The sequence below is a fragment of the Dendrobates tinctorius genome, unplaced genomic scaffold, assembly GCF_039654945.1.
Source record: "Dendrobates tinctorius isolate UK_male_01 unplaced genomic scaffold, ASM3965494v1 ptg000083l, whole genome shotgun sequence".
Taxonomy (NCBI): Eukaryota; Metazoa; Chordata; class Amphibia; order Anura; family Dendrobatidae; genus Dendrobates; species Dendrobates tinctorius.
The window spans coordinates 1040698-1054285 of NW_027361751.1; the positions used below are offsets into that span (position 1 = coordinate 1040698).

The following is a 13588-nucleotide window of genomic DNA, read 5'->3' on the forward strand; positions in this document are numbered from 1 at the left end:
AATTACTCCATCGGGGACAGGGAGCTGCTAGCAATGAAGTTGGCCTTTTCCGAGTGGAGACATCTCCTGGAGGGAGCTCGGTTTCCCTTCCAGGTGTATATGGACCATAAAAATCTGGTCTATTTACAAACGGCCCAGCGCCTGAACTCTCGTCAAGCTAGGTGGTCGCTCTTCTTCTCCCGCTTCATCTTGCACTATCTCTCTGGAGAGAAAAACGTCCGTGCGGATGCTCTCGCGCTCGGTGGACTCAGCGGAGGAAGGGGAGGCTGAGCCACCGGCTTATTCTCCCTTTGGAGAGCTTTACGACCGTGGCTCCAGTTGCTCTCGAGTCAGTGCCACCGGGCAAGACCTTTGTGCCTCCTCAGCTACGGCCGGAGGTTCTCCCCTGGGCACACGCGTCCAGGGTGGGTGGTCACTTTGGCAATAAGCGGACCACAGAACTCCTGGCAAGGTCGTATTGGTGGCCGCACATGGCTCGAGACACTAAGGAATACATACAAGCATGCGTCTCGTGTGAACGGAACAGGTCCTCTAGACAGAGACCGGCTGGGTTATTGTATCCTCTGCCGGTGGCGGATAGACCTTGGGAGATGGTTGGCATGGATTTTGTGGATGGCCTGCCCAAGTCTGGTTGCAGTACGGTCATTTGGGTGGTCACCGACCATTTTTCTAAAATGGTGCATCTGGTGCCACTCACACGGTTGCCTTCCGCTCGTGGTCTTGCCACACTGTTCATAAAACACGTATTCCGTCTGCATGGCATGCCGGACAAAATTGTTAGTGATCGAGGTCCCCAGTTCGCGTCCTGGTTTTGGAGGGAGCTCTGCAGCCTACTCACCATTGAGCTAAACTTGTCCTCCGCTTACCACCCCGAGACGAACGGCTTGGTTGACAGAGCCAACCAAACCTTGGTCACGTACCTGCAGCACTTCGTCTCTGCCAGGCAGGATGACTGGGCATCTTTGCTACCATGGGCTGAATTTGCCCTGAATAATGCAGTGGCTGATTCCACTGGTCAGACGCCGTTCCTTCTAAATTACGGTCAACATCCGCGCGTCCCTGTCCCTATGCCAGTGTCGTCCGTTGACTCCAGGGTGGCAGACTTGGCAGTGGAGGCTCGCGACATTTGGCATCGCACTCAGGATGCTATTCGTGCCTCTAAAGAAAGAATGAAGGCACATCGGCGACCCGCTCCCACCTTTTCCCCCGGCGACTCGGTGTGGCTCTCTGCTTGAAACATCAAGCTGCGGGCCGAGTCCACCAAGTTTGCGCCGCGATACATCGGACCTTTTAAGGTTCTCGAGCGAATCAGCTCGGTGGTCTACCGCCTGCCTCTTCCTCCACATTTAGCCATTTCTGACGTTTTCCACGTGTCCCTTCTCAAACCTGTTCACATGGCCCGGTTCTCTGAGTCATCTGCCGGGTCATCAGACTTGTCTTCGGACGAGTTTGAGGTTAACGCCATTGTGGGATGCAGGATTGTGCGTGGCAAAAAGTTTTATTTGGTGGACTGGAAGGGTCATGGTTCAGAGGCCCGGACCTGGGAGCCAGTGGAGAACATCCACGCTCCGCTCCTGATTGAGCGTAGCGAGGCTCAGAGGGGGGGCCCTAGGAGGGGGGGTAATGTTAGGCGTCAGATTCCTGCAGCTGCACAGCAGGAATCCAGAGCCATACATCCAGCAGTCCCATTCCTTTCTGACCGCTCAGGGACCTGCACAGCAATCTCAGCGATCCAGGCACCCTGCTCAGACCAGCTCTCTGGGTCTGGATGTTGCTGCCACCTCTGGACCAGCAATGGTAGCGCAACCTGCTTTGCAGGAAACCACTCCAGAGGCTAAGTCCTCTCGCCGCGGTACTGGGCATGCCCACGAGACGATCTCCCAGTGGAGATCGGGGGTCACGTGCGCAGGTCCTTGTCCTGATCTGATTGGCCCATCTCAGAGGTCTGGAAGGTCCCGGAAGCGCATGGCTATAAAAGGCCCGCATGGCCGCTCGGCCATGCGCTGGTATAGACTATACTTGCTATGTGTGAATGGTGACGGATGTATGATTCTGGTGACTGACTCATTATAAAACCCCTTCCCTCTGATATTACGCATGTGGATAGGGAATTAGAGTTATAGTCAGCGCCAGTCAGTGGCAAGCTATACGCCACAGGGCATACCGCACCGCTACACTAGCGTCCGATAGTGTGATGCCTCACGGCACTGTCGCACAGCGGCAGTAGTTACCGCCGCGCTGCAGTTAGCAGCACTTACTGGCATCCGCGGTAGCGACGCCGCACGCACGGTAGGTCAAGACGGACACCGACCTCTGCCTTGGGCCGTGTCCTGTAACCATATACCGTGTGTGCACGCCAGCTGAGACCTGTGAAGCTAACAGGCTCGGCGTTTATGCTTTATTTTTACTAAAGCGCCTCTGTGAGTTTAACAGAGTCCGCTCTGCGCACCTCGGGTGACGTTTTACCCGAGCGCAGTATACCGCCATATAGCGAGTCTGCCATTACTCAGCAGCGGTTGTTACACCTACTGCACGGTGGACCCCGGGTGGCGAACGCACTTCCTATTATTTATATTTAATGCGTTCCGCCGTCCCTAACAGATGCTCTGTGTCCCTGTATTTTGTTCTTTGGTGCCCAACCTTCAACCTTGGACCTTGCCTTTGACCATCCGTTTTGCCCTGTCCCTTTGTCTTGATCCTCGATCTTCCTGGAATTGTGACCTCGGACTGGGACCTGGCTATGCCTTTGCTTTACCCCTTTGTTTATGATAAGCCCTCTTGGTATTTGACCCAGGAACTCTTGACTACCTAGCCTCACGGCTTGTCCGTAAGTAGTGACTAGCATCACAATTTTGTGCAGTTTACACCTAAAAAGAGCATAAAATGCTAATTAAATGTAACCTGACATTTTTAAGAGACAATCCCTTTAAAACATTAAAGGAGTTGGCCTGTCTAAAACTACAAGTGAATCCTCACATCATGTGCACTGTGCGCTGTGAGGATTCCATGTTGTTGGTGTTGGGAACAGCGGTCATCTGACTGTAAGTATGTGATTTGCATACCTGATGGGTGCAGCCTAGCTTAATGCAAGTGTAAAGAGTGAGGCTAGAAACAGTCTAGTCCGATTGTGGCCGGGAGTAGGCATATCACATACTTGCGGCCACATGACCGCTGTTCCCAGCGCCGGCACTGTAGAGTCCTCGCAGTATGCGTGACGTGAGGCTTTACAAGTCTGCAGTCACATAAAGTTTTAGAACTTCCAATAGTTTTAAAGCTCAAAACCATCAGCTTTGCATTAGTTTGGCTTATTATTGTTGTAATGAACATTTTAATACTTTCATATCTCCTTCCATTAATTTCATAACAAAAAGTATACATATATACTGTATATCTTTTGTCTTCAGCTGCATCACTGGGATCCCTCATTTATCTGGAGAAATTGTGGTTGCCTCTAGGGCCAGGAATGGCTCTCGCTGCTAAACTGATTATCAAACAATTTTGGGCTCTTCCCAACCTCCAGTTCCTAGTCATGAAGGAGATATTAGACGATGCAAGTATTGCCTTGTTAGGTGAGTCACTGAGTTGCAGAAAATTTAGAGAAAATTTATTACTTTCCAATTCTGAAAATGTTCTGACCTTGTATCAAAGATGTGCAAGAACCAGTAGAACTTCACAAAAATTGTGTGTGTGTGTGTGTATATATATATATGCACACACTGCTCAAAAAAATAAAGGGAACACTTAAACAACAGAATACAAGTAAATCAAACTGGAATTTATTGGCAATTATCAAGACACCCTCAATAAAGGAGTGGTTCTGCAGGTGGGGACCACAGACCACATCTCAGTACCAATGCTTTCTTGCTGATGTTTTGGCCACTTTTGAATGTTGGTTGTGCTTTCACACTCGTGGTAGCATGAGACGGACTCTACAACCAACACAAGTGGCTCAGGTAGTGCAGCTCATCCAGGATGGCACATCAATGCGAGCTATGGCAAGGTTTGCTGTGTCTGTCAGCGTAGTGTCCAGAGGCTGGAGGCACTACCAGGAGACAGACCAGTACACCAGTAGACGTGGAGGGGGCCGTAGAAGGGCAACAACCCAGTAGCAGGACCGCTACCTCCACCTTTGTGCAAGGAGGAACAGGAGGAGCACTGCCAGAGCCCTGCAAAATGACCTCCAGCAGGCCACATGAGGTTTATCTGAGTGCCCGACATCCACAGTGTGGTCACAGTGTAATTAAAGTGGGGTCTATTTTTCTCAGAAGTGGAGAATTAAAAAAAAATCTCCGTCCTCTTAATTCAGTCTGTCCGTAAAAATCAGATGTTATTCGAGTGCAGTCCAATGTTTTCCATAGACATAAGTGGGCAAGTGCCATCATATCGGAGACAAATTGTGTATGCTGCGATTTTTTTTTTCCTTGGATCGACCTTATCTGAGGAAAAATTCAGACGTGCACCGCCCCAAAGAACAACATTTGTCTGAGTGCAATCTGATGTGTAGACAGATCACACTCACACCAAAACTACAGTTGTATGCACAAGTTCAAAGCAATATAAACAAAAAATGAATGATACCTGCTGTCACCCATCAGGATCCTGCACAGGCGGTGTGCGCTGCACCAGGAGTGATAACATCAATGTTCTCTGCAGCCACAGGACCATTGCGTTCTGTAATAGGCTGCAGTAGTCAGGTGACTTGAACCATGCATAATTATATGCTTTTCTGATGGCACTCTACTCAAGACAACTGACTGCTGTAGCGTGACGCTGAGTCACTATTCACAGGCAAGCTGTGAGACAGGATAGTCAGGAAGTCCAAGGTAAGATACTAGGGGGGCTACAGAGGGGTAAATCAAAGGCGTTGTCAGGAGAGAGACCGGGGTCAAATGCAAGGAGGGTACGTCAAAACCATGGAGTACACCGAGCAGATAGTTAGAGGTCCAGGGTTAGATAACTGAAGTCAGAGAGTGTCAAAAGCAAAAGGGATAATCCACGAGAATTGTCACAACAGATCTTAGGTGTTGTGAGTTCATTTTCCCCTTCACCACTGAGGCCCGATGAACTCCCTCTTCTGGTAAAGAAAGGTAGTGAGCCTGATTATCAAGCATCTGGGCCTAATGATGATGACTGGCTGAGTGGAGTTACTGACTGGATATAAGACTGCCGATGCCCTTCTGCCCTGCGGGTGATTTCTCTGTGGGATCCTTGGAGACCAGTCTGAATTCCTGCTCTTCTAAAGCTAAGTTTTCTGCTCTGCCTTTTGCATTTGTGCTTTGACTTTGTTTTTCTGGATTTCTGCCATTCCCTGCTGGGGTGAGCTGAATTCCTTTAGCTCTGTCTTCAGAAAATACCTGAGTGCTGATTTAGTTTTTGAAGCCTAGCTGCTTCAGGGCCTTTTTTCATATCAGCCTGTTGGCTTATGTCTTTGATAGGGTTTTGGCAGATTGCAGACAGCAACCGTCCTTTCCTGTCCTGTATAGTTAGCTTGGGCCCCATTGTTTGCTCAGCCTATCTTTCTATCTGTGTGAGTGTTTTTTCATCTTGCTTCACAGTCATTATATGTTGGGGGCTGCCTTTTACTTTGGGGTCTGCTCTGGGGCAGTTTAGATTTCCTTTTCTGTCTTTAGGTTATTTAGTTCTCCGGCTGTGATCGAGGGGTCTAGGGCACCGTAGGAACCCCCCACGGCTACTGCTAGTTGTGTTGATAGGTTCAGGGGTCTGCAATCTGATAGTTGCCAACTTCTCCGGTTTTCTGGACTTAGCTTCTATTTTTGTGTCTGCCTCCTACGGTGACTCGTTCATAACATTAGGTCATCAACAAGATCAGAAGTCAGACACAGAGCAAGCACCCACACCTAACTAAAGCAAAACTACAACTGCCAATCTGCTGCTCACAACAAGTCATCTAAATACCTAGCAAATCATTAGAGGAAGGGAGGCACTTGGGGAAACGCACACTGAGTAGACCAGATTGAGCAGCAGAGCTGTCAATCAAAAAGCTGACAGCCCAGCACGCCCCATGATCAGATTGGATGACTGGTCTGTCACTCACAAAACCAACAGTCCAGCAGCCTTCAGATTCCATAGAGCAGCTGAGCAGTTACTCAGCTTCCCTGGGCCACAGTCAGTTATGATGTAAGATAAGAGACGTGGCACAACTGGTGTGGTGCACAGGTAGGGTCCCAAGCCAATAGAGTGAATAAACAAAACCTGGCACTCAACTTTGTTTGCTGAAAAGATTTTATTGAGTAGTCAGTAGTACAAATAACAGACGTTTCGGTCTAACTTGACCTTCATCAGTATACCGACTGCTATAGTGAATAGGTCCTAGGGATGGGTTTTAAATGCTATTATTCCCCCTGATCCTGTTGAATTTCCTCCTGTACGTAGTGTCACTCAGAGAAGACACCTTCTTAGCAAGTAGCGTACTGTGAGGCAAGTATGTCTCCGTTGAGGAGTGAGAGCTGCTGACCCGGTCTATCGCGGTATCCACCACTGATGGCCAGCCATCAGCAGGCTCAGGGGGAATAATAGCATTTTGTTTTGTTTTTGTTTATTCACAGTCAGTTATGAAACCGGGAAATGTAGCTCATTACAGGAAGCAGTGGTCCTTGACTAGAGAGCACAGTGACGTCATCACTCCTGGAGCCAGGGCACACCACAGAGCAGCCTGATGGGTCACAGCAGGTATCATTCATTTTGTTATTATTAGTGAATCCGAGCCACAGTGCAATATTACATTTAGCCCAGACAAAACTCCTAAAGAGGTGTTCTCAAGTTTTAAAGATATACCTTATCCACGAGATAACTTTCTAATCACTAGGGGACTCTGAAGAGCCCCGGCAGAATGGAGTGGAGGTCGATCCTGTGCACTAATGCTCCATTCCTTCTTAATGGGAGCACTGGAGATTGATGAGCACAAAGCTCCTAATAGAATGAATGGACTGTTGGTGCGCATGATTGACCTCCACTCCATTCAGCCAAGGCTCTTCAGAATCCTGATTCGGTCGGTGCCATATCAATCAGACCCCAGAGATCACAAATTTATCCCGTTGATAAAGGATATCTGTTAAACTTGAGAACACTCCTTTAAGGGCTATCATCCATAACATGGACATATTTTTGTGACTTTGTTACAGTATATAATACCATTAGCAATATACTTTGTCTACAGCACGAATGCATTATTTACAAGTTTATATAACTGTATGTAATTTTCACAGGGAAAGTGGCAAGAGATGGCTTTCTGAAAAGGCTACACAGTCTTGAATTACAATCCAACTACATGATCTCTGAATCTGGATGGACAACTTTTTTTGAAACAGCTGCAGACATGCCGGAGTTAACCTTACTGAACTTGATGAGACTGGAGGCTCTCCCAATAAAAAGTCAAGCCACTACTGTCACTTCCTTTGTCCGATTTGTGTCTCGCATGCCAAGTCTCATCACAATATGGATGATGGGATGGCAGCTAGATAAAGATGACTTCAGCCTGTTCAACAACATGAAGGAGAAACACCCTCAATCCACAAGTTTAGAAATTATTTGGCAAATACCATTTCCCTTTACACCAAATATAGAGAATTAAAAGTATAAGGCTATGATTTATTACTATACAATCAGAAATAAAGTAGATTTCATTAGTCACTCCCCGACCAAATATTGAGTGCATTTAGGCTAGGTTCACATTAGCGTTTGAGTCTGCAGCGTGGTGCTGCGGACTTCTTTCCCTAAGTCCCGCCTACTTCCGCCCTCCGATCGCAACATGTTGCATTTTCTTGTTCGGTGGGCACATCAAAACGACACACGCGGACGCATCCACATACAACGCATGTCTCTGTGTACACAATGTTAAAGTTAGGTATGCAGGACGCATGTGGAAGTAGGCAGAGCTTAAGGAAAGACGTCCGCAGCTGCGGACTCAAACGCTAATGTGAACCCGGCCTTACTGAACATAAATTTCCGTAGGCCAACATTTTGGATTTTAAAATCATTTTTCAAGCTGATGTTATAAAGTATTCTAATTTACTGAGATAATGACTTTTGGGTTTTCATTGGCTGTAAGCCATAATCATCAACATTAACAGAAATCAACACTTGAAACAGATCACTCAGTTTGTAATGACTATATAATATATTTGATTCACTTTTTGTATTGAACTGAAATAAATTAACTTTTTATGGTATTCTTCATTAATGAACACTACTAATTATATTGCAATTATTAATTGATTATTAATTATAGATCTTGTCTAATATTCATTCCTAGTGGGACTCTAGTTTGTAACTTAAATATCCAATATGATTCTCCGTTCAAAATTTTTGTTCTTAACCCCTTAATGACCGCTGATACGCCTTTTAACGGCGGCCGTTAAGGGGCCTCATTCCTCAGCGCTGCTTTTTAATGGTGCAGAGAAACAAGGGTATAGCGCCCCCCCAGCATCAAAAAATCTTCGGGGTCTCGGCTACCGGGAATAGCTGACACCCCAGAGAACATCATTCTGGTTGGTTTTTACTGTTCCCAGTCTTATGACCGAATAACGGCGATCACAAAAAAAGTCCAATTTCCCATTCATTTCTCTCCCCTCTGATATGATCTAGCATACCAGAAGAGAAATGGGGTCCCTCGAGACCCCCAGTACCTCCGCCATCCCCGGACACTTCTGCTTCAATCCCCTGGCCCTCCACATCTTCGTCCTGGAAGATGGCGGGCACATGCGCAGTGCACCCGCCGAAATCTTCCGGCCAGTACCCGGCAACAATAGATTTTTCCTATTGGTTCATTTTGATCACTGTGATAGGGTCTATCACAGTGATCAAAATAAAAAAATAGTAAATCAAACGCCCCTTTATCACCCCTTTAGTTAGGTAAAAATCATAAAATAAAAAAAATGTATTTTTTCCATTCTTTGCAGTGAGGGTTAGGGCTAAGGTTAGAGTTGGGGCTAGGGTTATGTTGGGGTTAGAGTTGTGTTGGGGTTAAGGCTGCGTTGGGGTTAAGGTGGTAGTTAGGGATAGGCTGTGTTAGGGTTGGAGTTAGAATTGGTGAGTTTCCACTGTTTAGGTACATCGGGAGATCTCCAAACATGACATGGCACCCGCTATTGATTCCAGCCAATTTTGCGTTCAAAAAGTCAAACGGTGCTCCCTCCCTTCTGAGTATGCCATACGTGGAATCGGCATAATCAGGAGAAATTGAACAACAAATTCTGTGGTCCATTTTCTCCTGATACCCTTGTGAAATTAAAACCGTTTGGGTCTAAAGTAAATTTTTTAAGAAAAAAGTAAATTGTTCATTTTTTAATTCCATATTTCTTTAATTCTCGTGAAGCATCTGAAGGGTTAATAAACTTCTTAAATGTGGTTTTGAGCACCTTGAGGTGGTCCAGTTTTTAGAATGGTGTAACTTTTGGGTATTTTCTGTTATATGAACCCCCCAAACCCACTTCAAATAAGAGGTGGTCCCTAAAAAAACTGATTTTGTAAATTTTGTTGGAAAAATTAGAAATCACTGGTCAGCTTTTAACCCTTATAACTTCCTAACAAAAAAAAAAATATTGTTCCCAAAAGTGTGCAGATGTAAAGTTGACATGTGGGAAATGATATTTATTAACTATTTTGTCTGACGCGACTCTCTGATTTAAGGGCACAAAAATTAAAAAGTTTGAAAATTGCAAAATTTTCAAATTTTTTCCCAAATTTTCATTTTTTTCATAAATAAACGCAAGTCATATCGAAAAATTGTGACCACTAACATGAAGTACAATATGTCAGGAACAAACATTCTCAGAATCCGTGAGATCTGTTGTAGCGTCACAGAGTTATAACCAAATAAAGTGACATTGGTCAGAATTGTAAAAATTAGCTTGGTCACTAAGGTCAAAATTGGCTCTGTCATGAAGGGGTTAAATCTCCATCTCTTATCGGTTTCTATACTTTTTCAATACCCATGAATCTCATGAATTTTCTATTCCCTTTGTGTACTTATGCGAAGTGTCTGGAAGACGCTGAGATATTGACTGCTTTGGGACTAATCGCATCGGATAGGTGCCTTCTAATGCGTTTCTTTAGGTGACCTATTGTGTATCCAACGTATGGAATCTTGCACTCCATGCATTCAATAAGGTGCACGACGTTGCTGGCTCAGCCATGACCACATACGATCCTTAATCTAGACCTCCTGACGAACCACGCGTGGAGAAACGCATTGGGGCGTTCAACAGGGTATAAGTAGACCCGCTTGTTATCATCCTACATCATTACACACTGGTCTATAGCATTGAAAGTATACTGTGTCTTTGGCCTAACCAGCGGTGTTTTTGGTTCTATAAGCTTTTAAGTTGGGGATATGTAAAGTATAAAATATCCTCATTTATAAAATCATCATAAGAAATCACACACTTTTAGCACAAAGCACTGGCACTTTAATACATTTACTTCCTTGTGATGATTTGATTGAATCTCTATGAAAGGCATTACACCGAGAAGGCTTTGGACCATTAACAGGGTCACAGTGCACACATATCTATGCACTGATGAAGAGTTGTGCATCTTTGGAAGGGGCTATGTGGAAATAATATAGACAAGGTCATTTGTAATGCCCCTTTGTAATTTATTGGGTGGTTGTCTGTATCTGGTCTTCTATTACGTATTAAAACTTCTAAGTGAAATGTAAAGAGACAGTCCTCTACCAAAGAGAATGTATTCTAATAGGGGTCTGGCTCCCTCTGTGTTGTTCTATACATAATGATGATGTTTAGTGATCATAGCAAGACTTATTAAATTGACCAGATATTTATTCCTAGCAGTAAGACATCTCTTTTTTCTACGTATAAACTCTCTCATTAGGGAGCAGTGGCCCAGGATTCAGGCACAGCATCAAGTGCAGACACACACAGACACAGTTTGCTATCTGCCTCTATTTCCTCTTGCCTTTTCTGTCTAGCTATTAGGCTATATTTTTCATATGAATGTTAATCTCCTTAAAAATGTTTTGGTAATTCTATCAAAGGGGCTTCTAGGGTGAAAAAGGGACAGCCATCGTGGAGCGGTGACTCCATCTCGTATTATCTAGGGTGCCACCTCCGCTGTCAGGCAGAGTAAGAGCGTAGGGGCCACTTTAGAGTGTTTAATTAGGCTTTAGCCATTTCCAATTATCGGTATGTCTGATATTTATTTTTTATTTAAAAGATTTAATAAAAAATGATAATTTTAAGGTTTTCTCTCCCTATCAATACCCTCCACGATCGAATTAACTCACTTTAAGGTCCAATCTGAATAGCCTTTATGTTTTAAACTGGTTAAAACTTTGTTAGATTCTACAGCGCAGGCAAAAATTAAGAGACCACCACATCAAAACCCTGTCATGGGCAGCCCATTCTCCAGACCTGAACCCCATTGAAAACCTTTGGAATGTAATCAAGAGGATGAGGGATAGTCACATCAAACAAAGAACTGCTTAAATTTTTGTGCCAGAACCAGTGTGAAAGACTGGTGGCAAGCATGCCAAGACACATGAAAGGTGTGATTAAAGATCACAGTTATTCCACAAAATATTGATTTCAGAACTCTTCCTGAGTTAAAACATTAGTATTGTGGTTTCCAAATGATTATGAACTTGTTTATTTAGCTTTATTTGAGGTCTGAAAGCACTGTTTTTTTTGACTATTTTTCTTAGTCAGAAAAAAACAACATTTTTTGCTTGGAAATTCGGAGACACGTTGTCAGAAGTTTATAGACTAAAAGAACAATTTACATTTTAGTCAAAAATATACCTATAAAGAGGAAAAACAGACAAACTGAACATTTGAAAGTGGTCTCTTAATTTTTGCCAGCGTTGTATATTGAAATTATCATTGCATGAAAAGTTTCTACAACCGCTTTTTGTAGCCAGCCAAGTCTTTCAATTCTAGTTTGAGGGATTTTCATCCATTCTTCCAGTTCTGTGAGATTCCTGGGTTGTCTTGCATGCACTGCTATTTTGAGGTCTAGCCACAGAATTTTAATGATGTTCAGATCAGGGGACTGTGAGGGCCATTGTAAAACCTTGAGCTTGCGCCTTTTGAGGTACCGTATATTCTCGTGTATAAGCCGACCTGTGTATAAGCAGACCCCCCTAATTTTGCCACAAAAAACTGGGAAAACTTATTGACTCGCGTATAACGCTAGGGTGGAAAATGCAGCAGCTACTGGTAAATTTCAAAAAAATAAAAAGATACCAAAAAAAGTAAAATTAATTGAGACATCAGTAGGTTAAATGTTTTTGAATATCCATATTGAATCAGGAGCCTCATATAATGCTCCATACAGTTCATGATGGCCCCATAAGATGCTCCATACAAAATACACCCCGTATAATGCTCCATAAAGGTTAATAATGGCCCCTTAAGATGCTCCATAAAGGTTAGGAAGGAGCCTGAGACCGGGAGAAGCAGGGGGGGCTGCATAGACTGCGTCGGGGGGGTACGTATGGTCTCTGACACCCCCCGCCGACCCCCAGTATTTGACTCGCGTATAAGCCGATAGGGGGACTTTCAGCCCAATAAAATGGGATGAAAATCTTGGCTTATAAGCGAGTATATATGGTAGTCTAGTGTGGCTTTTGACATGTGTTTACGTTCATTATCCATTTGTAGAAGTTGCCCTCTTTTCAACTTCACCTTTTTTTACAGATGGTGTTATGTTTGCATCAAGAATTTGTTGAATTTTCATTGAATCCATTCTTCACTCTACCCGTGAAATGCTTCTCGTGCTGTTGACGGAAACGCAACCATAAAACTTGATTGGGCCACCCCCATGCTTTTTTTTAAATCAGATAAATTTTTATTAAACATAACAAAACTTAGAACAGATATTACATGGCGATACTCATTTTACAATATTACAGTAAATCCCCCCCCCCCCCGGAAACCTTTCACAGGGCAAACAACACTATGTCCATCATTAACAAAATCCAACAATATTACAGTTTACTGTGAGTTTTACGCTACAATAGTATGAGTGTTACTCTAATTAATACTATCCAACCATGGAAGTATTCCTGTTTATTCCTCTTGATGTAAATACTTCTTTCAAGTTGAATTATATAGTTGGTTTGAGAAATAAATTCGTGTCTGGAAGGGGCTCCTCCCTATTCCAATATTTTTCAATCAATTTTCTGTCAATAAACAATAATCTCGCACTTGCCATTTTGGTTGTGTGGTCTGTTTTTATTTCCTCAACGTACCCCAATATACATGTCAGTGGGTCAATGCACCTATACACCATTCCAATACGGCTCAACACTCCGATCCAAAAGGACAATCTGGGATGATGCCAAAGCATATGCAGTATGTCTGCCTGAGATTGTGAGCACCTTGAGAAGTCGGATAGACGTCAACCCTGCTTTAAATAACATCTATACACCCTGTGGATCACATACAACTGTGAAATTCTCCCGGGCTTACTCCTGGATATCTTGGGTACATATTCTAGAATAGACTCCCACCTATGGTCGTTTATCTCTCTCAAATCTGCCTCCCACTTCCTTCTAGTTTTAATAGGGTGAGATGTTCTTTTCCTGAAATTATGTGCCCTTTTTTCTCTA

General features: G+C 44.1%; 1 protein-coding gene across 2 annotated transcripts in view; it reads left to right on the top strand.

The window, feature by feature from the left end:
* The window catches only part of LOC141097070 (baculoviral IAP repeat-containing protein 1-like), a 102159-nt gene extending 93970 nt beyond the window's left edge, over window positions 1-8189 (top strand). For both annotated transcript variants that reach the window (XM_073584042.1, XM_073584041.1), the window contains exons 10-11: window positions 3405-3569; window positions 7227-8189. In XM_073584042.1, coding sequence (XP_073440143.1) covers window positions 3405-3569; window positions 7227-7591 — 530 coding nt within the window. In that variant the 3' untranslated portion in view covers window positions 7592-8189. The remainder of the gene's footprint in view (window positions 1-3404; window positions 3570-7226) is intronic.
* The last annotated feature ends 5399 nt before the right edge of the window (window positions 8190-13588 follow it).